The following is a 26,290-nucleotide window of genomic DNA, read 5'->3' on the forward strand; positions in this document are numbered from 1 at the left end:
TGTTTTTCGTCTTGTCCTCTCTCAGCAAACTCTATTATGGAGCTTTATTCTCCTTAGGGTAGTAGCAACAATCCTTCAGTGGTATTAGAGCCGCTAGCCCGTCGCTAATGGACCTCACGCGCCGTGCCTCTCTGGTTTTTCTGTCTCCGCCGGCGCCGCCCATCCTTTGCCACTGCCAACCATTTGCGCTGCCCACTTGGTGGACCCCATGATAGGGTGCCGATTGGGCTGAGCTGAGTGCCACCGCCCAGCTGGCTCGGTGGACCGGGGAGGCAAGGACCCTGGCTGAGCCACCCGACCCCGGCTGTTTTACATTGTCGACTTCTCTCGTCCACGGGTCTCGCTGTCCAACCCTGACTGTCCTGCTCCTATGCAGCCCTGATTGTCCTGCTCTTGTCCAGCTCGGTTGTCCTGCCTCTCTCCTGCTGCCACTAGAGCCTTCCGGCGTTGCGCACCCTCTCGTGCCTTCCCGTTGGTTCATGCGCTCGCCCTCTTCACGCATGATGGTTAGATCTGCACTAGCTACTATGTTTCTTGCAAGCTCCCCCTCTGTTCACTGATTCGGGTGCCTATCTCTTTCATGTCCTTTTCACCTTTGCTGTGATTAGCCAAGTTCTCTTTGCGTGCTGGAGGCTGAAGCTCTCTGACCTACATTTGAAGATTTATCACTGGTGAACTCATCATGGATTTGCCTAGGCTAGTCATTACCTTTCAAAAATTCTGCAGGAAAAATTTCCCAACATGGCAAACCAAAGTGAGACTTATCCTCATATGAGATGGCATGTGGAGTATAGTCAAAGGAACATATGAGAAGCGTGAGAGAGCTGCCACTTTTCCAGATGTCAAAGCATGGGTGGACCCGGGACCGCAATGACAAAGCACTTGCCCATATTGGCTTGGGTCTTGCAGATAACTTTCACACTGACTTCGACAAAATTGCAAGGGAGGTATGGAACAAGTTGGAAAATATCTTTGGCAATAAAATTAATAACTTGAAAGTGTTCTTAAAACAAAAATACTATACAATAAAAATGAAGGAGCATCACTCACTTCAAGAACACTTGAGCACTATTGGTTCTTTATTACAGCAACTTGGTGCCCTCGCTGCCAACATTGATGAAGATGACAAGAAAGCTATCCTCTTCTCTAGTCTTGAGGACATAGACAAGTTCAAAGAAGTTCTCTCTACACTTACGAGTGTCTAGAGAGATGACTTATGACAGCATGATAGCAGTCCTTGATGAAGGAGGTTACAAGACCAAAACACAGTGGTCCTTGACATGGAGAAAAGCTTCCACTCCAAACAAAGAAGGAAATTCACTGGCAAGTTAGTGAAGTGTACGTATTGTCGAAAATTGGGGCATACTTAAGACATGCTTCAAGAAAATGGCCAAGGAACAAGAGAAAAGCTATGCAAACTTGGTGGCAAAAGATGCAATTTTAGAGGAGGAAGAACTAGAAAAGCCAGAGACTTCTACAACAGGACTTGATAATGCCTTTTTTTGGTGAACTCTCCGATCTCTCTCTTACAGAGATAGATACAGACTGGGCTTTCTAGCCCATTCTTATCTCTTTGTGTTTGAGTTGGGTCCTTTGCTCCGGTTGTCCCCCGAAATTTTGATTTGTAATAAATGTTCATGGCTGATAGTGTTTTCCCATCTATGTTTGTACCATAGTTGCATTTCGTATCCGTACTCATCCGATGAGTACCTTTAGTACTTTCCGTACCACTCCATACGTACCGTACCTCGTACGGATGAGATCTTCGTACCAAATATGAGGTTCAATGTACAACACTTATTTGGCTTGTTTTTTAATTATTTTAGTTAGTGGTCATTGCTCGGTATGGATGCTAGATGTTTCTTATTTCACACACACACACACATATATATATAAACGTGAACGTACTTAAAGTACTTATCTTGATGCGTACTTTGCGTACTCGTACTGTACACGTATCATACCGCGCCGTACCTAAAGTACTCAACCACTATGGTTTGTACTGCCTTGTGCTATAAAAGGCTTTGTAACTTTCTTCATTACCGTGTTTTGAGTCAAGGGGGATAGTCCAGAAGGATTGAGGAATCTTATGTGTGGTCAAGCTCCATTTGCAGGCTTGATTGTGATTTGTTGTATCACGTCAGGTATGGCCACTGTGATCTTTTGCATCACGTGGTGTCAGTGAGCCCAAATCACCATAAGTATGAAAGCCACTTCATAAGATATCACCTTCGCTATGAACGGGATTTGTTGGGTATTTCGGAGTCTCTCGTCCTGTATGACGACCTTGCATACCTGTTAGTATGTGTGTGTCCATCTATATGTGGTTGTATAGGTGCGAACATCCCATGTTTGTGTAAGTGTGCCTATATGTGTGTGAACACCCTCTTATCTGGATAAGATAAGTGTGTGCCATGTGTCATGTCCACCTTGTGGCTTGTGAGGTCTTGGGTAGTCCCTCTTGTACCTTGTGAGGGTAGGATAACAAGGGTAAAGAGCTCTTGGAGCACAGCTCCTTTGGCTGCGAGGTCTTGGGTAGTCCCTCTTGTACCTTGTGAGGGTAGGATAACAAGGGTAAAGAGCTCTTGGAGCACAGCTCCTTTGGCTGCCTATCCTCCTAGGCCAGGTTTTTGTACACCCAGAATAACTTTCGTATGCCTTGGTGGAGGCTGAAGGGACTAAACAAGTCTCTTGGCTCCGTTGAGATGGGTGGTTGCTGCAATCTTAGGATCCAATGCTGCACATATGTCAGCTGCCATATTGTGATTAGGTGATGTACAAACATAAAACTGTTGAGAGAGTTGCTACTCTCTTTCAATCTTGTGTAAGTCATACTAATGAATAGTATGTACTTAGGTTATACTAAAGGTCATAATGGCTCTGTTCTGATTATGGTGTATTTTGCAGGCATACCGACAACCATTGACTACCACAAACTGATCCTAGAAATCCAGGTTTCAGCTTCTGCACTTACAGCACTACGAGCTCCATGTTGATATTATGGTCTACTTTCTCAGGGAAGTCAACTAATCTCAGCTCTGCTTTAACAGGACTTCAAGGATGGAAAAGTTGACACAGCCTTTATCCCAAAACATGAAGAAGAATTGGCTGGTGTGAGTACATGATTTTTACGAATTTCTGTCAACCTTTAAGTGCCCTGTCAGTATGAACGTGTGTGGAGGTCTTGGGAGTGTGGCAAATAGGGCTTCATTGCAATGGCTCTTCTTTTTAAGGGAGCTTGTTTAAAGGTCTAGATTTCACACTTTTACTATCCACATTTGAACTGAGGAGTTGCCTTACAGCAAGGGGTGTTGAGACCCTCTTGAACATGTTGTGTTGAGGTTGTTGAGGGCACTCCTTCACAGTCCGTATGGGTTAGTTTGAATCTCTCACACAGGCAGCTGGGAGTGCATATGCAGCAGCTGTGAGACTTGACAATTGTCTGCATCTTCACAAATATGGGTCTCCATCCTTTCTGAGCATTCCTTCACACATCAGTGCTAGATGTGCACAATGAGAATTGTATAGTAGCATATTTTGGCCAGTTTTCAGGCATTGTACAATAAAAGTATGCTGATTTTGCAACTGCCTGCCCGCTTGCATGGATGCTTCCTTTCCTACTCATGCGCAATATGCGCCTTTTGGCAGAGGGGGTGGTTAGGTTCTCTTTTTTGGTACTCTGCCCTTGTTTTGTCTTGGTCCGTTTCCTCCACTGGTGGAAGGATCTTGTGTGTGAATGGTATGGACATTGGATATGCATAGCTAGAGTCCAGGGATTTCACACACCTTTTCTTTATGTCACACACATTGTTGACAAACAGGCATAAACCAACAACCTACCGTTTGAGGCTAGGAGTATATTTCTCTGAATGAAGCTCAAGGTGCTTTTTATGACCACACGAATGACATTTTGATCTTGCTAGTCATGGCAACTGTCTTGCTTGCTCTCATGGATGAGTGTTTTTTGAAATGGATTGATTGTGTCTGTGTTTGCAGCCGACTGCTGTGGTGCAGCTGCCAACCACACTGAAAGAGATGGCCAAGGCATCGGCTTGAGTCCTCTGATGCTTGGAGCAAGTTCCAAGTGGTGACATCGCAGTGAAAAGTTATAGCAGAGTTGATGTTTAGATGGATGATCTTGCAGTCCTTTGATTCCATTTTTGAAAGAGTAAGTCTTGCAGAGTCATACCTGCAATGTCTCCTCATCAATGTTGAGAGCTTTTATAGGACGGTCAGTTGCTAGTACAACATGTTAAGTGCTCAGGCAGTTTTGTTCTGGATTCATTTATTCGCAAAGGGAACTTCTGCATACATACCACTGCTACACTCTGATGTTTTCACTGACCCAACTAGCTTATGTTAGAGAACTGTAGGTGAAAGTACTCAGTACCTGATGTAAAGAAGTGTGACTGCCTTCACGATTTGTTTGAGTACAACTCTTGTGAAAAGGTAGAAACGTTGGCAAACCCCATCCCAATTCAGCTTATCCTTGCATGAGGCTCTAAGATGTTGCAAGAATTGTACGTGTGCCTCTTGATCCTTCCTTAGCATAGACAGAATATGGTGTCCACAGTTGTCAACTTATTGAGTTTGTCTGTTCCAGCTTAGTCACTGCTTAAAACTATGCACGCGTTCCCCCGGTGAGCATTTAACATCCTCTTGAATTTCACATGTAGCATCATCTTTTCGTTTTAGATTTTCCCCAAGGTAAAGTCTTTGTTTCTATAGCTTTGCGTGCATGTGTGGACTTAAACTATGTTTGTGGGCATGTATACTGAATACCAAAAAATAAGAATGAAGATGGGGGATGGGCTATACCAACTCAAATCGCAGAGAAGAATGTGAGGGGGTTTGTGTGCATGTGTACACATACACCGATATGTAAAATGATTTGAATTTGTCAACTACATGGAAAAGAAGAATAGGAATTCTAGCTAATGTAGTTGATGGCAAGTGTAGAGAGCGCAGTCACACAAAAGTGAGGAGAAGAGGGAGAGATGATAATTGACAAGATGATCAACACAAGATTAAGGGATTTGTGGGAGTACAAGATGTAGTGGAAAGCATGAATTCATTATACAAGTAGGTCCTTTTTATGGGAGAGACCTCATTACATATTCTAAGCATATGCTCGATGTGATGCCACCACATATGTTAAATAAGATTCCACCACATATTTTAAGTATGATGCCACCACATATGACAAATATGATGGCACTACATATGCCTTTTAAGAGGTTGCTCTTATATACACAAGAGACTCATACAAGATTGTTCACACACATTGGAACCGTTTTATTTAAGACTTGCATTCAGTGCTAGTTTACTCAACCACCTAGAACTTGTTTGTTTCCACATTAATCACTATTAATATTTAACATTCCCCCCCACAGTGATAATGTGGCTAGAAGGCCCAATCATCTTGGACTAGGTTTACTTTAGCTTTTGGTTGCTGCTTCTTGTCGTCGGAGGTAGGAGAAGTAGAATTTGCGAAGTCTTCATTAGCTTTCAACTTTGCAAGCCTCTTCCGACAGTCTCCGATGTAGTGTCTTGGCTTGTTGTAGTAGTGACACTTTCCTTTCTTCTTGGTGTCAACTTGTGATGACTCCGCTTTGCCTTTGTCCTTAGAGAAGTAGGCTATGTCTCCTTTGCTTGCATCACCCTTAGATTTATTCTTCCTTGTCTGCTCCTCTTAGAGAAGTAATCCAACCAACTCCTCGAAGGATATAGGATTGCCTCCTCTCATAGAAAGGTTCAGAGAAGTATGGAAACTTTGATAGGACTTAGGTAAGGAGCTAAGAACGGTGGTGATCAATTTCTTGTTATCAACTACCTCATCTATATTCATCAGTTGTTCTTTAAGGTCAATTACCTTGGTAAGATGATTTGAAATGGAATCACCTTCGTCCATGGTCAAGCCATCCCGCTCTTGCATTAGGTACATGACTTGTGCTTCATTACGGGAGTGGAACATGGTCTCGAGGACCACCTAGGCAGCCCTTGCAGAGCTGTAGGATCGGATGTGAGGCACAATCAAGCGCTTGACTAAGAGAGCGATCATGGCCATTGCTTAAGCATCACGAGCATCCCACCATCTTTGGTCTTCACTGGGTCTAGGAGGTGGTGCTGTAATGCCTAACAACTTGTGCCACAGTCTGAGTCGTCCTTGATGTCGAGGCGCCAGGAGTTGGTGCAACAGGACGAGGCTCTTGCCCCATGACAATCTTCCATAGTTCCTTGGCAATTAAGAGATTCTTGATCATGAAACTCCATAACAAGTAGTTGGGACCATCAAGGCGATCTTTGGTTGTCATCAAGGCACCGAATCTAGAAAGCTCATTGGAAGTGGCTCTTTGTGACATCCTCACAACAGTATAAGATTTTCCAAAGTTGGAGAGAGAACTAGGAATAGGAAGTCCCTCCTTCCCCTTGATATGAGCTCTTAGAAAAATACAAGAGAGAGAGATACGGGAGTGTGCACACAAGGCACCCGGATATGACGAGATTGAAGGTGCGATCACGGAAGTATACCAAGAACAGGGTGTATACTTGAATGAGCTAACACAAGACTCCGGGAGTAGTGCACAGGAACAAGAGTGCCTATTATTGCTTCCACCTTAGAAAAACTTCCCTAATGAACAAGAATAAAATATATAGCACAAAGGCTTTGTATTCGTCAACAAAGAAGGTACGAAAAGAAATCCCCAAACCTTTGTGAGAAAGATGTTGTCAATCACTATCTCTCCTCTTTCCCCTCCCCCCAAATAGAGCAGGTTGAGCTTGGAAGTGAGCTTGGAAGTGGAGAGCAAGACCGAGATGGAGTTGGACAGCGAGTTGAGGCCCTTGCAGAGCAGGTGGAGGCAACGGAACTGTGTAGGCGGCTGAGGTGGTGGAACTGGACGCAACAGAGCCGACGACGGCGGCGGGGCGGGTGGGAGGGGCGGAGGTGGCTCGCTCTGTAGTGGCTTTACCCAGTTGACCGGTCGAGGTGGTGCGCTAGGCACTAGCCTCGCTTGGTTGCCCGACGGTGGTTGGCTCTGAACGGTGGCAACAGCTGGCGGCGACCGGCTCTAGGTAGCGAAGTTGGGCGGTGACCGGCTCTGAGACAGTGGTTGGATCTAGGTGCAAAGCTCCACGGGCTGTAAAGCAGTGGCTCATACCAATTGATGGCAAGTGTCTAGAGCACAATCACACAAAAGTGAGGAGAAGAGGGAGAGATGATAATTGACAAGACGATCAACACAAGATTAAGGGATTTGTGGGAGTACAAGATGTAGTGGAAAGCATGAATTCATTATACAAGTAGGTCCTTTTTATAGGAGAGACCTCATTACATATTCTAAGCATATGCTAGATGTAGTGGAAAGCATGAATTCATTATACAAGTAGGTCCTTTTTATAGGAGAGACCTCATTACATATTCTAAGCATATGCTAGATGTGATGCACCACATATGTTAAATAAGATTCAACCACATATTCTAAGTATGATGCCACCACATATGACAAATATGATGCCCCCACATGTGCCTTTTAAGAGGCTGCTCCTACACAAAGAGACCTATACAAACTAGCGGTTGTTCACACACATTGGAACTGCTTTATTTAAGGCTTACATTCAGTGCTAGTTTACTCAACCACCTAGCATTGGTTTATTTCGACATTAATCACTATTAATATTTAACAGTAGTTTGTTCTCTGCATGTTTCCAATCGAGCTAGAAGGAAGATGCATGTTAGGTACAAAGCTTGTTATTTACCTGCTTGCAAAGCACCCTACAAGGAAGTCATGTGATAGATACAGGAGCTATGTGTTGAAATAATATACAAGTGAATAGGGTGTGTGCGAGAACAAGCCCTTGGCAAGAGGCTGTAAAAGACAATCTGTAAATGTGAGAGAACCTGTGAAAAGATGAGAAGTATCTACTGGGAGAGAATAAAGGGTAGCATGAAGAGATTTAGGAGGTGTGGAGATATTCTGGGAAGAGGTGGAGAGAATCAAGCAAAAGAGGTGGAGTGAATCAAGGAGAAATCAGTGGGATTGGATGCTTGGATGTAAACCCTATAAATTGAGGCATTGGATGAGAATTTGTTGGTTTTTTATTATCCAAGCCTACATTAAGCTTAATTATTATCTAATCTCTTAATGATGTTGATTCTAGCATTTGATCCACCATAGTTCATCACATTGCTACAAATTCAACATGGTATCAGAGCCTAGCCTAGAATCCACAATCAATTTGTGAGCCTAGCTAATTAGGATTAGTAGATAATTAAGATTTTTTTACCTCTTTTCAACTAGCTCTCTACACCCCCAGCCAGTGGAGGGGCTTGATCTCCCTCCAGGAGAAACATTAGGGCAAAAGCTTCTAGGCAAGCATAGCTACCTTGCCCACCTTTCAGCCTACTCAATCAAAACCTAACCGCCTTCTACAGCTCTTGAAAATCGCGAATCTGCAGGCGTCGTTTTTTTAAGAGAAAAATGAAATGTCTTCTTCTCCAGATCAAATTGCTCTAATTTCTCTTGGCCCTAGGGGTTTTCAAGGGTGCTCTACAAGGCTGTGAAGACAGATCTGGATTTGATCAAGTCTACAGTGAGATCCAAGCTCTTCATCAAATGTGCAGGTGACTTTGGTAAAATAGAGATTAAGCATTCAATGTTTGGTCAAATCTTGTGTTTCTTGGCTTAATCCTCTACTAGACTAATTGCTATTGATGGCCTTAAAAGGATTTGAGCTCATTTGAACTCTAAGGCCTCCGATCTGCATACTCTGTTTTTTGCACACAAAATAGAGGATTAATTTGCTAATCAGTGATTAATCAATATTAATCATAATTTTTTGGTACAATTGAGGATTCAAATTAACCACCATTAGCTATCTGATACAGATCCCTATAACTTCAGATTGCGATTGACACTCCAAACATTCCGTATAGATTTATTACCCTTGGTTTACTGTAATTTCTGGTAAAATTATACTGATAAATTTGTGGTAATCATTATCTTGCATTTAACCCACACACAAATTCAAGTCATTCACAGCCAGAGTTGCATTTGGGAATGTGCATAAGAATGAATGCTATATGCATTATGTATTGGGCACATTACATCATTGTAAAAATGAGATCAGACACTACCCTTGTCTAGAATAAGGCAAGAGGCAAGACCTCCCACATAGATTTGGGTTTGCATTGCATAATGACACAAGATAAACATCAAAAACCCAAAAGAACTGTCAACAATACATTAAAACATGTTGCTCACATCATGGAGCAAGAATTGACGGTCAAGCTCATGGCCCCAGCCATGAAAGAAGAAGAATATCTCTTTCCAAGAGGAAGATCAACACCGAGAAGAAGAGCTAGACGAAGCATTGAAGGAAGACATGGACGCGTGAAAAGAAGCTGCCACGACAAAAAGACTGAAGACAAGAGAAGATGCGAGGCTCCAAGAAGTGAGGAGCCATGTGAAAATCTCAGAGAGAGAGAGAGAGAGAGAGAGAGAGAGAGAGAGAGAGAGAGAGAGAGAGAGAGAGAGAGAGAGAGAGAGAGAGAACCCACAACCCAATGTAACTTGCCCCAACAGAGTAAAACCACCTCTGAGCCACCGATGATGTAGGCCATGTGGTAGATTTATGTGTGAGCACTTTAGTCAAGGTCGCGGCACTTGTAGTAGCCTTGGACACGTAGAGCGAGAGAGTGTCAAGGACTATGAGTTTAGGGACTTGAGGCACTGGTGGTGGACTATCAAGTAAGAGGGAAACTTGGTATAGGGTCCAAGTGTGCTAGGAGTATTCACTTGAGGGGAGGTGTTGAAATATACAAGTGAATAGGGTGTGTGCGGGAACAAGCCCTTGGCAAGAGGCTGTAAAAGAGAATCTGTAAATGTGTGAGAGAACCTGTGAAAAGGTGAGAAGTATCTACTAGGAGAGAATAACGGGTAGCATGAGGAGATTTAGGAGGTGTGGAGATATTCTGGGAAGAGGTGGAGTGAATCAAGGAGAAATCAGTGGGATTGGATGCTTGGATGTAAACCCTATAAATTGAGGCATTGGCCTAATGAGAATTTGCTGGTTTTTTATTATCCAAGCCTACATTAAGCTATCAGTTAATTGCCACTAATCACATCTTAATTATCATCTAATCTCTTTGCTAATGATGTTCATCTAGCATTTGATCCACCATAGCTAATCACATTGCTGCAAATTTAACACTATGCTTGCTTGAGATATATATATATATATATATATAAATTACCGTTGGAGGTAGAATATGACACATGAACCCAAAGTAACGAGGAAAACTTGTTACATATTTCATGCTAGTTCTCATTTCTGCATACAAAAGTTAGAGAGAGATTTTATCATTGTTAACCATAAACTAAAAACTCGTGCGTCTGCTTGAACATTGGCAATTTGCTTGCTAGCTTTAATATACAGTGTCTCAGAGGGAGCTAGCAAGTAAACATTATGCCAGAATTATAGTAAGAATGACCTGCAATGTGCTAAAGTGTTGCTCGTTGCATGTATGTGAACTCGTGCATGCCACACACATACACACAGAGAGGAAAGAAGAGAGAACAAAAGACCCCAAAATTTACCACTACATATTGTACATCTTTCTACTATATATTGTAGAGTTCTACACCCACTATTGGGCACTAATGATGTTAGCGGGGATGTCATTGTATGTAGTCCATACTATGCATGACGGAGTTGATGATTTATTGTCTTGTGGACGACTAGCATGAGGTTATAAATTGCACTTTCTTATAAGGTGAATTTAGGCATGTTATTTCATCTAGGTAGATATAGCTACAAAAAAGAAAGGGAAAGCATACAAATCAAGCAAGTCAAGGATAGGGGGTGAAAACATGGTCATAAAGAGCGTGTGCATGAGTAAGTCTACATCAAAGATATATTCACAGTGTTCTTACTGAATGGGGTGAAAGCATGGCTATAAATGTGCATAGTGCCATGAGAGACTTGGCATGTGTGAATAAGGGTTATTTCCTAGGTATTATAAAAGCCATATATGCTTTAGTTATAATCCTTAGTGGTAAGTTCACCTCTAAAAATCAATTGCGAGAGAGTACTAAATTGGTGATATGCTTGGCATATGAAGTCATAAGCTCACAAGAACCTCAACACTCGTACACCAATGATGCCTTGGTTTTGAGGAGTTGTAGGTACGGACAACTCATTGTGTACGTACAATCAAACCACCAAACATGTGGCTTTTGTGCCATGATTGGTCACTTGCCGTTGTAAAAGCAATCCCACTTGGTGGCTACACAATTGTTGCTTTCCATATTTTCCCCTTAATTTCTATGTTTTTCTTGTTTTCCCTCCCACTTTTCTCTTGAATTTCTTAGCTTCATCAACTGCTCATATCTGATGGTGTTCATTACATGAGGATCCCACATCTAGAGGGCCATGGAATCATGTAATGAATTGCATTTGTAAATCAAGTTTCTAAGGGTTGAAATCCATACAAGAGTTGTCTTGCATCAAAAAGTCACGATCTTCTCATCCTTTAGGGAAGGAGACCGAATTAGATCATCATCTTGGATCTAGTGATGTTCAAAAGCACGTTTAGTCCAAAAATATGTAACCATGTTATCGCCTTTCAATCCAAAAAAATGGATAAGTAGCTTTATTTTTTGTAATTTGTGTAGTATCCAATGTGTGTGATTTTGTTTAGAAATGCTTGAGGGGCCAATGTGAAAGCCGCTATGTCTCCTTAACACGTTATTTCTAAATAATGTTGTTATTGAACCTGCTCGTATAACCACCAACCACTCAGAACACTAAAGGTTGATTTTTTGAGAGAAATCCTTTGAAGCAAACTCAATCTAAACTAATTATTGGGAAGTGATATTTGGTTGACTGTAGTGCATCAAACCATATCGTCTTAAACCCACCCACAATCTTCGGTACCATTGAGAATGACCATCACTCAAGTGAGTGCTTTCTTGTTAAGAAGGCAAGGATTCTTTCAATCTACCTCAAGCAAGTAGCTTTGGGAAGAAATGAGCCAAGTGAACGCAGATGTGGGTGAAGAAACCACAAAACCTTTGGAAATGGGAGGCACCACAATCCTCCAAGCCTCATGTTCACCAATGTAAGGGTTCCCTTTGGTGGGTGGCTAGATTAGCTTGAGCACTTCTTTACTGGGAGAATGGGTAGTTTGTGTTGAGGATTTTACAGACATGGGCTCTTTGTCTGTCATCAAAATAGTTACTTGTCCCAAGGCTAGTTGCAATGTAGCGGTTCTCGAGTCCCAATCGATTTACCACAATTATGTCCCATCCATCCTCGTCTTCTTCACACATGATACCCGCAGAGCAGGCATGACATAAAACCTCCCTTGCAAGGGGTTATTCCCAATATGAAACATGGTAGTGAAAGCTCCTATGCATGTGGTTTGTAACTAGTTTACTCCTTCCACCCGCACTTTTGTGGGGGTCAATGACACAGGTGATGTAGCACGCACCAAGTCTCACGAGACATTAGGTTATGGCTAGCTCTTGCATCCATGAGTGCTAGCTTTTGTTCTAGACCTGGTCATGCCAACCAGAGGCTAGCATGCCAACCAAAGGGCTGGCACGCACCAAGTCTCATGAGACATTAGGTTATGGCTAGCTTCTACATCCATGAGTGCTAGCTTTTGTTCTAGACCTAGTCATGCCAACCAGAGGCTGGCGGCTTCACCTCCTAGTCTTCCTCTTGGAGGTCAATGACTTGGGTCATATTAACGGAGATGTGATGATTAAGCAGCTTGTCTTGCCTAGCTTCGTGCACCTCAAAAATATTACGCAACTTGTCTTGCTTTAGTTTCGTGCACCTCAAAAATATTGAGGTCTTTTTACCATTGTTGGTGGCAAAAATCCACATTAGAATCTATGGCCTTGGAGTATAGAAGCCAATGGTCTTCATTCCCTCCCTAGAAGTAATATGAATACTCTCCTTTTAAGCGTTTCAAGCCCCACTCTACCACCTCTTGGTTGTGGTATCGCCTTTAAATTTGGGTGTACGCTCCATTTCTGCAGCCCCCCTCAACATATATACCGACGTGATTTCTTGCCATCTGTGATTTCCTTGCCATCCATGATGTGGCATATCTCGTGCCTATTTTAGTTGGGAGGATGTCCATGGTTACAAGGATATGCATTCTAATTCTCAGTCTTCCTCCTCTGAAAGTGAAGCAAACTCTAAGCTCACACTCCTCATCCAACATTTTATGACATGTGAGGCACATGTTTAATTATGTGGTGTGGTCTTCGGGCAACAAAAGGTACACCACTCATGGGATAATTTTTCCATGTTCTTAGGTCTACCTTCAGGGTTTCATTCCTTTTTCATATGTATATACGGTCTGTGTCCCAATGATGAACCATTTTGGCCTCTCTTATAAAGGGTCTGCTGCCTAGGACATAGTCATAAGAAAGGGGCTACTTAGAGAAGTTCATTACCACAAAAGTGTGGCGAAAATTTAAGCCAAAGATCTTGATTCTCAGATTGTGCAAAATCCCCATGGGTGTTGTGGTGCCATCAGCAAGCTTAACTAGTAGGTTGGTATTGTCAAGTAAAGGTTTCCCCCGCTTATCCAAGCACTGCTTGTTGGTAATAATGTTGACTCTAGCCCCTCCATCTAGGATGTATGTGACTTGACTATCCTTATATTTTATAGAAAGGATGGCATTCATGTCATCACTCTCAAAGTAGTGGCTTGATTTATTCACCAATACTTTTGGAAAATCTTGGTGAAATGCCTTTTCCCTAGCGGGTTCATCATCATTAGACTTATCTGAAGAGTCATGAGGTGGTTGTTCTTCCATCCCCACTCTTATTCTTCCATCCATCCAATCCTTTTGGTCTTTTCTCTCTCTCTCTCTCTCTCTCTCTCTCTCTCTCTCTATATATATATATATATATATATATATATATATACGTGTGTGTGTGTGTGTATAAAACTCTTGCTCTAACTCTAACACTCTCTCTCTTTCTAAGTCTCTCTCACTCTCTCTAATTCTCTCTCTAACACTCTAACTTTCTCCTACACGCACACTCTCTCTCTCACACATTCTCTCTCTATAACTGTCTCTCTCTCTCTAATTCTATCACGGTCGATTCGTTCATGGGGGTCACCTCGAGGATGGGTGGTTACTATAGCAACACCGGAGGTGATAGAGGTAACTTTGGAATTCTTAGTACTCCTCTTTAAGGTGCATATATATATATATATATAACTCTTGCTCTCTCTTTCTAACTCTCTCTCTAATTCTCTCTCTAACACTCAAACTTTCTCCTACTCTCTCTCTCTCTCTCTCTCTCCATCAGGTGAAATATGGACTCTCATTTTTTTCCCTTAAGGATTTCCACACCTCCTCTCTCTAGAGAAATGGGCTCATGGTGAAATTTTTACAAATAAAATCAAAAGTTGGTGGAGATTGCACATTTGGAATCTACTCTTCGACCTTTCCAATGATATATAGCATGATAAGCAATTTTGAATATTCAAAATTGCTTATCATGCTATATATCATTGGAAAGGTCTTGAAGAATAGATTCCAAATGTCCAACCTCCACTCACTTTTGAGTTGATTTGCAAAAATTTCACCATGAGCCCATTTTTCTAGAGAGGGGAGGTGTGGAAACCCTTAAGGGGCAAAAATGAGAGTCCATATTTTGCCTAATTTTTGTGTAACTCTCTCTCTCTCTCTCTCTCTCTCTCTCTCTATTTCTATCATGGTCAATTCGTTCATGGGGGTCACCTCAAGGTTGGGTTTACTATAGCAACACCGGAGGTGACAGATGTAACTTTGGAATTCTTAGTACTCCTCTTTAAGGTGCATATTTCCCCTAGTGAGGTGTATTAGCAAGCATGGGCCTTGTTGGAGGTGTAGGCAAAGCCTAAACAGGTGGAGCTGGGGCGATTACAGGTTACTACCTCTAAGATTGATTCTTGTAGCAATGGACAGTATTGTGGTTCCATGCCCTCATGCAATATGCGCACCAAATTCCTCCTTATCTAGGTTACTACCTCTAAGACTGATTCTTGTAGCAATGGACAGTATTGTGGTTCCATGCCCTCATGCAATATGCGCATCAAATTCCTCCTTATCTAGGTCTTAAGTGGGGGAATTCTGTGTTTGCGTGGTTAGCACAGCATATTGAACACTAGACCAACTCACGTCTAGGGTATACAGTATGATTTGGACCATTGTAGATCGGTTTGGAAAACAAGATTATTTTACTATGACTTCCCATCAAGCCGTGCATTTATTTGTTTAACATATTCTTGTGCATCATTGCTTACGTAAAGATCAATGTTTCAAAGAGTTTCTAAGTTTTGTAGTAACTTTTAGATGTGACACTATTATCTATCTTAGGCACCAAGGTAGATTTTTCCACAATGAAGTAAACAAATAGTACTTCTCATCCTACAGTTTGATAGGAAGCATTGAAAAAGAAAATGAAGATTATTGTATAATAATACATGCTTAAGAATGGGAAACGGTAGGGAAGTAACCTCACGAGGTGAAGTGGGAAAAATTGGTGACAATAGCCTTTTCTGACAACGGATTAGGATCGTAACCAACTACTTATCGAGGTGGGGTTCGAGACTACTTATCGGTCCCAATTGCATACTATCTTGGACCCACTTAGAGCTTATGTGTCTTAACAACCTTCAGATTGAGATTAGCACATTTATCTTCTCTAGTTAACAATACCCCACACACGGCTACTATTCATGCACCTTTTGAAATTATTTATGGTAAAGCCTTGCAAATTCTAGCTACAAGACTTAAAATTGAAGCTACTAAAACCAATTCATTGTAGACTGTAGTCAAATTCTCTCTGAGGCACGTAATTATATCACAAAAGCACAAGAGAGATATCTGAAGTAAGCAAATAAAAAATGTAAACATGTTTTATTCAAAGAAGGTTGAAAAAATATCCCACTCTTAAATTGGCACCTAGATTTTATGGAACCTTTAAGGTAATCAAGAAAAATAATAATAATACGCTATAGGTTGGAATTACCTTCCCACTAGATATACACAACTCTTTTCATTTCCATCTTTTCAAACCTTTCAAAGATTCACTTCCGTCTCATCACGTAAATGAAGAAGCATCACTTATGAGAGGAGAAGAAGAAGTTCTCAAACCCAAAGACATCACCCACACTAGTAATACCTATGCTAAGTATTTGTTGACTTTCAAAAATATTCCAAAAGAAGATGCTTTGGTGGGTGCCTAAGCAATTTTTCTCGACTTGAGATTATTGACCCTTATGAGCAAACTCGCAATTGAGAAAAGTTGCTAATTCAAGAAAGAGGGACGTCGTGTGATTTCCCTCTTAGATATCTTAGGGACACTTAATTTATCTTTGCAGCATGCTAAAATAAATTAATATCATGAGTTTCTTTTTTTCATATCAAATACTTTTATTGACCGTAGTGGTGTGTCTTGATAAATTGCTAGATTGGTTTATATGAGAGGATGATACCTTGGGTACATATGTCTCTAGTGAGTTCCCTCTTAGATATCTTGGGGACACTTCATTTATCTTGCACCATGCTAAAATAAATTAATATCATGAGTTTCTTTTTTTTATATCAAAACTTTTAGTGACCGCAATGGTGTATACTTAGTGTTGACAAATTGCTAGATTGATTTATATGAGAGGATGATACCTTGAGTACATACATCACTAGTGATTATTGATTGAATAGTTTGTGTTTATTAATGAATTTGTTGGAATTGACTAAATTTATGAATTAATGAATAGTTTATGCTTCTTGATTAATAAATAGTTTGTGCTTATTAATGTATTTGCTAGAATAATTATTAATTATTTAATAATTTATACCTATTAATACATTTGTTAGGATTCATTAAATTTATCAATTAATTGGATATACAAGTTTGTCAGATAGGTGAAGAGGAATTTCTGTGCATGAAATAAAGTTAAAGGTGTTGCACAATTATCACCAATGTGTGACATGTGCTTATTGAAGAATAATTATTTACCTTAGTCTAGAGTAGACTTTCATTTTTGAATAATACCTTAGTCTAGAGTAGACTTTCATTTTTGAATAATACCCTTTGTACATTCAAAGGCTAAATTCTAAGCCTAAAATTTATAAAAGTAGAACACATGCAAGCCACTTTGTAAAAATAAATGTACACTATTGGCCTAAAGTGGCTTGGCTTTCATAATATATAAATATCAATGCGAGGGAGAAGGCCACACACATTTGGGGAGGGAAGATTGTACCCATTCTTGTATGTCCTGTTATTTAATCTATCATATCTCTTTAATCTATTTTATGTTGAATCTTGCGCTCTAAATCCAACAACACAGGTACAAGATCTCGAGGCTAACTTAAGGATCCGTTGCCTAGAATGAGAGCTAGAACTTATGCAAATAGAAAGTGAGGGAGCCAACAAGGGCACAATCCCAAGAAGATCTCGCAAGAGCAAGCACTGCACTACGAGAAGCCAGAGACCCTGGTGCACACAACAGGATCAAGCTCATGGATTAATTCCAAAATAAACTTTTTGAGCAGCACAAGGATTTTAGGAGAGCCATAGAAGCTATATATATTACCACTGCCCACCTGGAATAGTAACTGGAAGAGGCAAAAGCCAAGCCACAACATCCCTGAAGTCGCGAAAAAAGTTGATACCCTAATGGATATAGCCAGAGACATAGTAGACCTTGCCATCCCACCCTATGGTCTCCTCAAGTTGCTGTTCAGTAGTGTAGCCGGCAGGATCAAGCTTCTTTAGCATACCATCTACATAGATGAGGGCATCCTCGTGTAAGCTTTCCAAACCATCCTCTGCAAAGTGCCATGGGCCTCTCACCCCACCCTTGCCATGCTGTTTTTTCAAAACATCATCTCACTCACTGAACTGAGCCCTCCACCATCTTCTGCACCTCCCCCATCACGTCCTCTACCTTAACCTCCAATCATGGTGCCATGTCCTCACTTTTCGATCTCTTGGAAGAGGGAAAATTTATTGAGCTGTTTGTCCTTGAAGACCTCTGCCCCTACCCAGGAAGACTTACAAATAATGTCTCCACTTTTATAATGCATAGATCATAGAGATTCTTCTAATGCATGGGCCATCTAAATTGCGGATCATTTATCTTTTTACTCTTAAAAGCCACCATTGGCTAACCAAGGTACCTGGCCACCGCTGCTACAATCGAGTGCAATGGATGCAAGGCTGGTGGTGGCACCTTCGAAGACATGTTCAAGACCACCTATCCTACAAAGCATTCCACTACAATCGAGTACAATGGATGCAAGGCTGGTGGCACCTTCGAAGACATGTTCAAGACCACCTATCCTACAAAGCATTCCACTACACCACCGAGTACACGAAGTCTCGCTTCTACTTCTACTAGAACTTCAACGGCTTCTACCACCTGACTCCCATTATGCTTCATTGAGATTTCAAGGATCAAACCATGTGATTAGGGAGGGGGTTGTGTTAACCACAGTGGCCAACATTACCTCGAAATGACTTTGAATACACACGACAACATTTTCGAGCCATACTTTTTGTACCGCGCAAGCGCTTCATGTAAATGATTATGGGAAATCTCTGAGCTTACGACTTGTGTAATGTTGGAAGATAGTTAAAACCGAGCTTACGACTTGTGTAATGTTGGAAGATAGTTAAAACCGAGCTTACGACTTGTGTAATGTCAATAGCATTATACTTAGTATAATGCTGGTAGTATATACTTAGGAATTCAGCTTAGACTAGCTTTTAGGCCCCCAAACATTACTTGAGTAGCTAGGCATTATAAATATGAGTCTTATATATAAGACATTTTTACTAATGAGAAAACACGTAATCCCATTCTCACAATTGAGTTTGTGCTCTTGTGTTTGATGCTTGCTTGTATGCTCTCTATCCTTCGTTGCATGCTTGCTCGAGGACTGTGTGGGTGAGTGATAGTGTGATGATGCTAGTTTTCTTCTGCCTCTCTCTCCTTCTCTTCCCTTCTTTCCCATGCTCTCACTCACAGAGGCATTGAGGTAGAGGTTGAGCTTTCCATAGCTCTCTCCCTCTTTACTTCCCACCCACTTACTAAGTGTCCTTGTAGTGACAATGGGGAAGGCAAGGTTGAGGACCCAAGCTCTCCACAAGAGAGGGTTTCTCTAGTAAGAGTGGCTAGAGGTGCAAGTCGGTAAGACCCTTCTTCCTCTTCTTCTTTTCTCTATTGTGCAAGGCTCAAGAGTTCCGAAATCGGTGAACAACATATTTATTGCAAAAATGTACAATGGACATTCAATAATCTATTATAAATAGTAATAAATATGTTTTATAAGTCTAGCAACTTTGCAAATGGAAAGATAGTATCTTACATCATTTATTATCAACATATAATTCTTTCTTTTGAGAAAATTTTAGCATATTCTATGCCAAAGATTGCTGACACATATATATCTTGAGTTTTTTAATTCATTTTTATAAGATATAATGTCACAAGAAAAAAAATGCTTATTTGTGTGATACTAGAATATCACAACCTTTCTCTTGTTATAGCATCACCATGGGTCAAATACATCACTGACCTTTTTCTCTTGTTATAACCTTTCTCTCTCATTTGAGATCCGATTTTTAGGAGAGTAGTGAGGAGTGATAGCCCCAAACCTACCTTTAGTACTGCTAGAGATCGCCATCCTTCCTTCCGTATTCATCTTTCTCGTTCAGAGGAAAGGCTTAGCCGCCATGGAGGTGGAGGTGAAGCTGCGTTTGCCCTCAGCGGAAGCCCACCAGCACGTGGCAGATCTGCTGGCCGCTAATCACAGTGTGAGCCACCTACAAGAGAACGTCTTCTTCGACGGCAATAAGGGCGAGCTGAGGGCCAAGCGGGCGGTGCTGCGCCTGCGCTTCTACGGCGGAGACGCCAAATGCGTGGCGTCGCTCAAGGGCAAGGCCACGATCGTGGATGGCATCAGCAGGGTGTCGGAAGAAGAGGAACAGGTTGCGGACGTAGATCTGGCACGGGCTTGCGTGGCGGAGCCAGGCAGGCTCTGCGCCCTCGACTGCGGCCTCATCCGCAAGGTGTGCGAGGATTTTGACGTCCAAGACTTTGTATGCATGGGGGGTTTCCGAAATGTGAGAAACGTTTTCGAGTGGGAAGGTCTTACGTTGGAGCTCGACGAAACACAGTTCGACTTCGGCACCGCTTACGAAATCGAGTGCGAGACCACGGATCCACACAAGGCTCGGCACCTTCTTGAGGATTTTCTGACCCACCACGGTATCCCCTATTCCTACTCCACCTCCTCCAAGTTTGCAATCTTCAGAGCAGGGCGATTGCCCTGACATGATATGCCTATTTGATGGTATCCCCGTTTCCTACTCCACCTCCTTCAAGTTTGCAATCTTCAGATCAGGGCATTTGCCCTGACATGACATGACATGCCTATCTGACCTCTTTTCCCATCCTCTAGTAATCCTAAAATCTACCTTATGTGCTGCTTCATTGGAGTCTCGACATACATGCATGCATACGCTTATGTGCTTACTCAAACTTTTAAAAATAGAGTAGATTTTGACATTATTATGTATCCTGTGTGAGCATGCATACGTGCGCAGGTTTGTGTGTTGATGCATGTGCGTGTGTGCACAGATGTCTCTGCATGCATGCACATACATGCTGCATGTGCGTCCCCCGTGCGTGCATGCCCTCTTGCCCCTCAACATACCTTTCAGCACTATTGGGGCCTTGCTACGAAACAGCATCCAACATATTTGAACTTAATTAATAGGTTCTTTGAAATAAATACTGTATGTGAGAGTTGGTATGGTAAATTCAGACCCACTTGAGAGGAAAGTGAGAGTCTCTCTCTCTCTCTCTCTCTCTCTCTCTCTCTCTCTCAGTGAAAAGTCTTAGCCATGGAGGTGGAGGTAAAGCCGTGTTTTCCCTCGGCGGAAGCGCACCAGCAAGTTCACAGTGTGAGCCACCTACAAGAGAACATCTTCTTCGACAGGAACAGGGGCGAGCTGAGGGCCAAGAGAGCGGTGCTGCACCTGTGCTTCTATGGTGGAGATGCCAAATGCAGGGCATCGCTGAAGGGCAAGGTCATGATTTTGGACCGAATCAGCAGGGTGTCGGAAGATGTGGAACAGGTTGCAGACGCAGCTCTGGCACTGGCTTGCGTGATGGAGCCATGTAGGCTCTGCACCCTAAACTGTGGCATCAGCCACAAGGAGTGCAAGGATTTCGAGGTCCAAGACTTAGCATGCATGGGGGGTTTCTGAAATGCGAGAAACGTTTTCGAGTGGGAAGGTGTTACGTTGGAGCTTGACGAAATGCAGTTCGACTTCAGCACCGCATACGAAATTGAGTGCGAGACCACGGATGCACACAAGGCTGGACACCTTCTTGAGGATTTTCTGACCCACCATGGTATCCCCTTTTCCTACTCCACCTCCTCCAAGTTTGCAATCTTCAGATCAGGGCAATTTCTTTGACATGACATGCCCCATTTGATGGTATCCCATTTCCCTACTCCACCTTCTTCTAGTTTGCAATCTTCAGATCAGGGCAATTGTCCTGACATGATATGACATACCCATTTGAGCTCTTTTTCCATCCTCTAGTATTCCCTAAAATTTACCTTATGTGGCATACGCTTATGTGCTTACTCAAACTTGTGAAAATAGAGTAGATTTTGACATTATTATGTATCAGGTGTGTGCGTGCACCTGTGTGTGTGTGTGTGTGTGTGTGTGTGTGTGTGTGTGTGTGTGTGTGTGTGTGTGTGTGTGTGCAGATATCTGTGCATGCATGCATGCATGTGTGTACATGTTTGTGTTGCTGGTCTTATGCATGTTGCGATGCTGTAGAAGTTGTTGTCCTGGTTTGCGTGAATGTATCCCATGACTGTTACTTTGGTTGAATTAGATGTATCCCGACGTTGGGTGAGTTAGATGTACCCTGGTTTGTGAGTACGGATGCTCGATTTACATGTTGAAGATGGGGATTGCAGAGTGCTTTCCATTGACATCTTTCACAACTTAGAAAAACTGGTTTCGTTTCGGCTTACGAAGGAGATTGTAAAAGACTAATGATAGCTTTGTTACTTGTAGTTTTCTCATCTGTAGATGTATAAAAGTAAGGACGGATCTGAGAGACCTGCCAAATGAACTGATCGTGAAAGATGATGGGTCTCCTTGACCTGCAACTGGGTTGCCTAGTCCTACATAGCTGTAGGAAGGTGACTCTAGGTCCAGCATGGCTTTTGGGATATCATTTTTTTTCCCGAGAAAAGATCCTTTCATTAGTTATATAAAAAAAACGCCCGTAGGGCTACAAAAGACCCTCTCCTGCTCATAAGAAAACAGAGCAGAGATCCAAGCAAGGTAGCTAGGGAGACTCTCCCTAGGTGCAGAAAAGTACAAATATCAGTACAAAGAATTGAGGGGCTATATCATACAATAGGAGGGGGGAAAAGCCAAACAGGTGGCCTGTAGTGCCAGCGGGAGGAACCTGCGTGTAGGGTATAGAAGGGGCCGCTGCGCCAAGTGGTGTGGAAGGCTTGGCGCCACAAGATCGCCTCATCCGAGTCGCCCCGGATGCGGTCATATTGTCCTCGCAGGGTGTGGATCAACTCCTGCCAAATCCCCCGAATAGTCTCTGCTGGTGGCTCCAGTCTCCCCTCAAAGGCCCTGAAACACCGGGCTCTCCAGGTGAACCAGATGGTGAGGTTGCTGAGGACCTCCCATCGTAGATCCCTCTCTTGTGTCCAGCCGGCGGACGAGAAATCCGGTGAAGGAACAAGGCGAGGTTGGCCCCTAATGAATCTGATGGCTTGGCTGTCCTGCTCCGTCTCGTAGCCCATAGCAGGCCCTGACGAAGTCGACCAAGCAGCGGCACCGCACGTGTACATGTCCTCTGGAGAGAGGGGGGCCAAAATGCGCAGCATCCGCAACCAAATCTACTGCGCCTGAGGACAGTCCCATAGGCAATGTCTCTGTGTCTCCAAAGGGTGGCCGCATCGGACGCAGGCCGCCGGAAGACCGCTGTAGACAAGCCAGGTGCCAACTGCAGAGCCCCTGGGCGACTAGCCACAGGAAAGTCGAGATCCTGCGTGCCAGTCGACTAGCCCAGAGCCTGGTCCAAAAATCCTCTAAGAACTCCTGTGAGTCCCTGTAGCCGCCAATGCTCCGATGCACCTGGAGAGACCATCCTTCTCGTCGTCAAAATATGTCTCCCCAACCGAACAGTGTACTGGAAAAAGGTGATCTCTGTGGCCTCGGGGGATGCATAAGGATCATGCCACTCGTACTTGCCAGGGTCCCACTGGAGCCGGGCCAAGGGGCGCGTTGCATATGCCCATATGCGCCAATCAGAGTCCACATCTGCAGGGTCTGGATCAATATGCCACTTCCGGGAAGCGGCGGCCACTACCCGTATCCTCTGAAAGATGCACTCTGCAACCAAAGGCGACTCCGCCTCCACTCTCTGAAGTCTGCCCTCATCCTGGATCTCATAGTAGAGGCATCTACCATCCTTGGTGCAAGCTCTGACAGCAATCAGGATCTCCAACTGTGTAAAGGCTCCCATCCAGCGTGGGGCCACTGGTTCGAGAGGCGTGAACCACTTCTCCGTGAGTGCCTCCTGAATGTCATCCCTCATAATCAGCCCCCCTCTGAAGTGACTCAGCCTCTCCACCTGGATCTTCTCTGGGAGACTGCAGAAAGCTTGCCAGTCTCCAAAACTACGTGCTGGGCCTGCCGCCAATGGTCCCCAGGCTAGACGAGACCGAGAACCCAGCATATGACCCTGCTCTGTGCGTATCGCTGGGCTGCAGATGAGCGGCTGTCTGGCCCGCTCCTCATCACAAGAAGTAGGTCTCTGAGAGAGTCCCGGTCTCAGCAACTCCCAAGCTCGCAAGATGCTCAAGGCAAATCTGTCCTCCCATCCTCTACTGAGGCCTGTCCTCCTCATCTCTATGAAGATCCATCGTATCTCTGGTGCCCAAGTGCCCCCTGTTGGGGGAGCCCGAGCTTGCAGCCGCTGAAAAAGCTCCTCTTTCCAAGGCTCAGCGCCTGGAAGCAGCCCCCGAACAATAAGCTTCCCCAATAAGGCTCTACTTTGATCAACTGGATCTATAATGCCCAAGCTCCCCTGGGCCAGTGGAAGCGTAATAACTGCCCAAGCAACCTTAGTCCGGGTTGGCTGACCATCCTGCCCAGACCAAAGAAAGTTCTTGATCAGCCTCTGTACCTGGCTGATGTAAGAGCTCGAGAAGATCCAACAAGACGTGATGTATCACATGGTCGCTAAAAGCACCTGATTTGCCACCACCACCCTCCTAGCGAAGGATAGCCGAGCTGTACTCCAATACAAAAGCTTCTTCTGGATGCTCAGAAGAAGCGGGGCAATCTGCTGCTCAGGTGACAAATCTAGTCCAATCTGGCATCCCAAATACCGCACTGCTGTGCCAGGAGGAATCCATCTAAAACCTGGGTCTGGGCTCCATGCCGGAGTGGGAGCGCTACTGATCCAAAAGGCCATTGTCTTGCGCCAATTAATCAATGCTCTCGAAGCTGCATTGAAAACCTGAAGCGACTGCTCTGCCCGCTGAAGATTGGCCTCTTGGCCATGCAAAAATAAGCCCGTGTCATCAACAAACTCAGCATCGAGCAGGTCCTCCCCCCGGACTGGGAGCTGGAGTCCTCTCAAACCAACCTCGTCTGCCGTCAGATACATGCTCATAGCCTCAACAAAGAAGAGAAAAAGAAACGGGGCGAGAGGACACCCCTGACGGACTGATCTAGTCAACTCAAAACTCGGCCCCCGTCCTCTTGCCATCAGCACCTGGCTACGAGCTGTGGAATATAGAGCCGCCACTCCTCGAATCCAAACTGGCTCAAAGCCCAAGCGAAGCATAGTGCCCTCTAAGAAACGCCAATCGACTCTATCGTATGCCTTCTCAAAATCGAGAAGCATCACGACCAGGTCCTCACCGAGAAATCTAGCTCGGGCCGTCGCCTCCCAGAAGGTGAAAATGTTGTCAAGGATACTGCGCTCCTTGACGAATCCTGTCTGGGTAGCATAAATCAACTCTTCCATGAAGGGCTGGATCCTCAAACTCAAGGCCTTTGCTAAGACCTTGTAGACAGTATTGAGGATCGTAATAGGTCTCCAATGTCGAATATCATCTGATACTCCTTCCCCCTTGGGGATAAGAAAGATCAAGCCCTCTGAAAAGCTCTGTGGCATCACCCCAGTGTCCAAAACATACTGAAAGTCCCTGCGGAGGCCTGGCCCCAAAAGGTCCCAATAGCGCATAAAAAAGGAAGGCGTCAATCCGTCCTCCTCAGGGCAACTATGGCACGGAAGGACCCTCAAGGCCTTAGCAAGCTTAACCTCTGAAAGAGGCTCACCCAGAACTGTGCACATACGATCGGTGACCCTCCTTTGCACATGTGCCCACACAGTCTGTCTGCAAGCATTCCGAGCCTCAGTGGCTGGCTCCGCTGAAAGCAGGTCTCTATAGAACTTAGTGGCAATGGCTCTGATCTCCCCAGCTACCGATCCGTCCTGCCTCCTGAGCTGGCGGACTCCTGCTCGAGCATGGCGGGGTCCAGTAATCTCAAAAAACTCCCCAGTCATTCTATCACCAAGCTGCGTCCACTGAGAGGCCTGGCGACGACGATAGTAGAACTCATGTCTCTGCTCCTCTGTCTCTCTAACCTCCTGGCGTGCCTGGCTCAGCTGGGACGCCACCCACTCACATGTAGGCCGCTGCTTCTGAAGGCGCTGAAGCGAAGCAAAGCTACGTCTCAACCGACGCTCCCGCTCGCGAGTCTCTCCTAGCCGTGTCAAGGCTGCAGCGTGCAAAAAAGAGCTGAGCTCGATGAGTCCCTGGGCACACTGGCCTGCTGCATCCTGGTTTGAGCTCTGGCTATCATGCCAAATCCTCTCAATGTCCTCAGCGAGACTAGGATCTGTAAGTACCCTCTCTGGGATCCTCAACTGAAAGCTGGTCTCCCGTGTCCTCTCCTCAAGTGTCAAAATAACTGGCGCATGGTCTGAAAAAGAGGTGCCAGCGAGAATGCTAACGGAGCCCCCTCGCTCCCCTAACCTGTCGCCATAGTTGTTTCTCGTACGCGTACGAACCTGTTCGTACGTACGAGTCGTACGGTACGATACCGTACGAATTCGTACGATATCGTACGGTACGAGTTAGGTTTTTTCCCCCTCCCTCCCCAAATTTTTTTTTTCCTTGAAAAAAAAATT

The 26,290-nt window shown here is 43.9% G+C and overlaps 2 protein-coding genes and 1 pseudogene across 3 annotated transcripts in view; all 3 read left to right on the forward strand.

The window, feature by feature from the left end:
• Window positions 1-4,507, forward strand: part of LOC147629411 (biotin carboxylase 1, chloroplastic-like) — a 37,661-nt gene extending 33,154 nt beyond the window's left edge. Inside the window, exons 15-18 of one of the 2 annotated variants that reach the window (XM_086812686.1) lie at window positions 2,908-2,954; window positions 3,051-3,111; window positions 3,822-3,881; window positions 3,997-4,507. In XM_086812686.1, coding sequence (XP_086668812.1) covers window positions 2,908-2,954; window positions 3,051-3,111; window positions 3,822-3,847 — 134 coding nt within the window. In that variant the 3' untranslated portion in view covers window positions 3,848-3,881; window positions 3,997-4,507. Of the gene's footprint in view, window positions 1-2,907; window positions 2,955-3,050; window positions 3,114-3,821; window positions 3,882-3,996 lie in introns of both variants that reach the window. The other variant, XM_086812685.1, reaches the window with a different exon arrangement.
• Window positions 4,508-19,619: 15,112 nt separating this feature from the next.
• On the forward strand, window positions 19,620-20,520 carry LOC147629412 (triphosphate tunnel metalloenzyme 3-like). The gene has a single exon (XM_086812683.1). The coding sequence runs from the start codon at window positions 19,762-19,764 to the stop codon at window positions 20,359-20,361; it is 600 nt and encodes a 199-aa protein (XP_086668809.1). The 5' UTR covers window positions 19,620-19,761; the 3' UTR covers window positions 20,362-20,520.
• Window positions 20,521-20,648: 128 nt separating this feature from the next.
• Window positions 20,649-21,691, forward strand: LOC147629413 (triphosphate tunnel metalloenzyme 3 pseudogene; annotated as a pseudogene).
• The last annotated feature ends 4,599 nt before the right edge of the window (window positions 21,692-26,290 follow it).

Source organism: Cibotium barometz, chromosome 18, assembly GCF_041138505.1.
Source record: "Cibotium barometz isolate CiBa-2024 chromosome 18, ASM4113850v1, whole genome shotgun sequence".
In the NCBI taxonomy this organism is placed as follows: domain Eukaryota; kingdom Viridiplantae; phylum Streptophyta; class Polypodiopsida; order Cyatheales; family Cibotiaceae; genus Cibotium; species Cibotium barometz.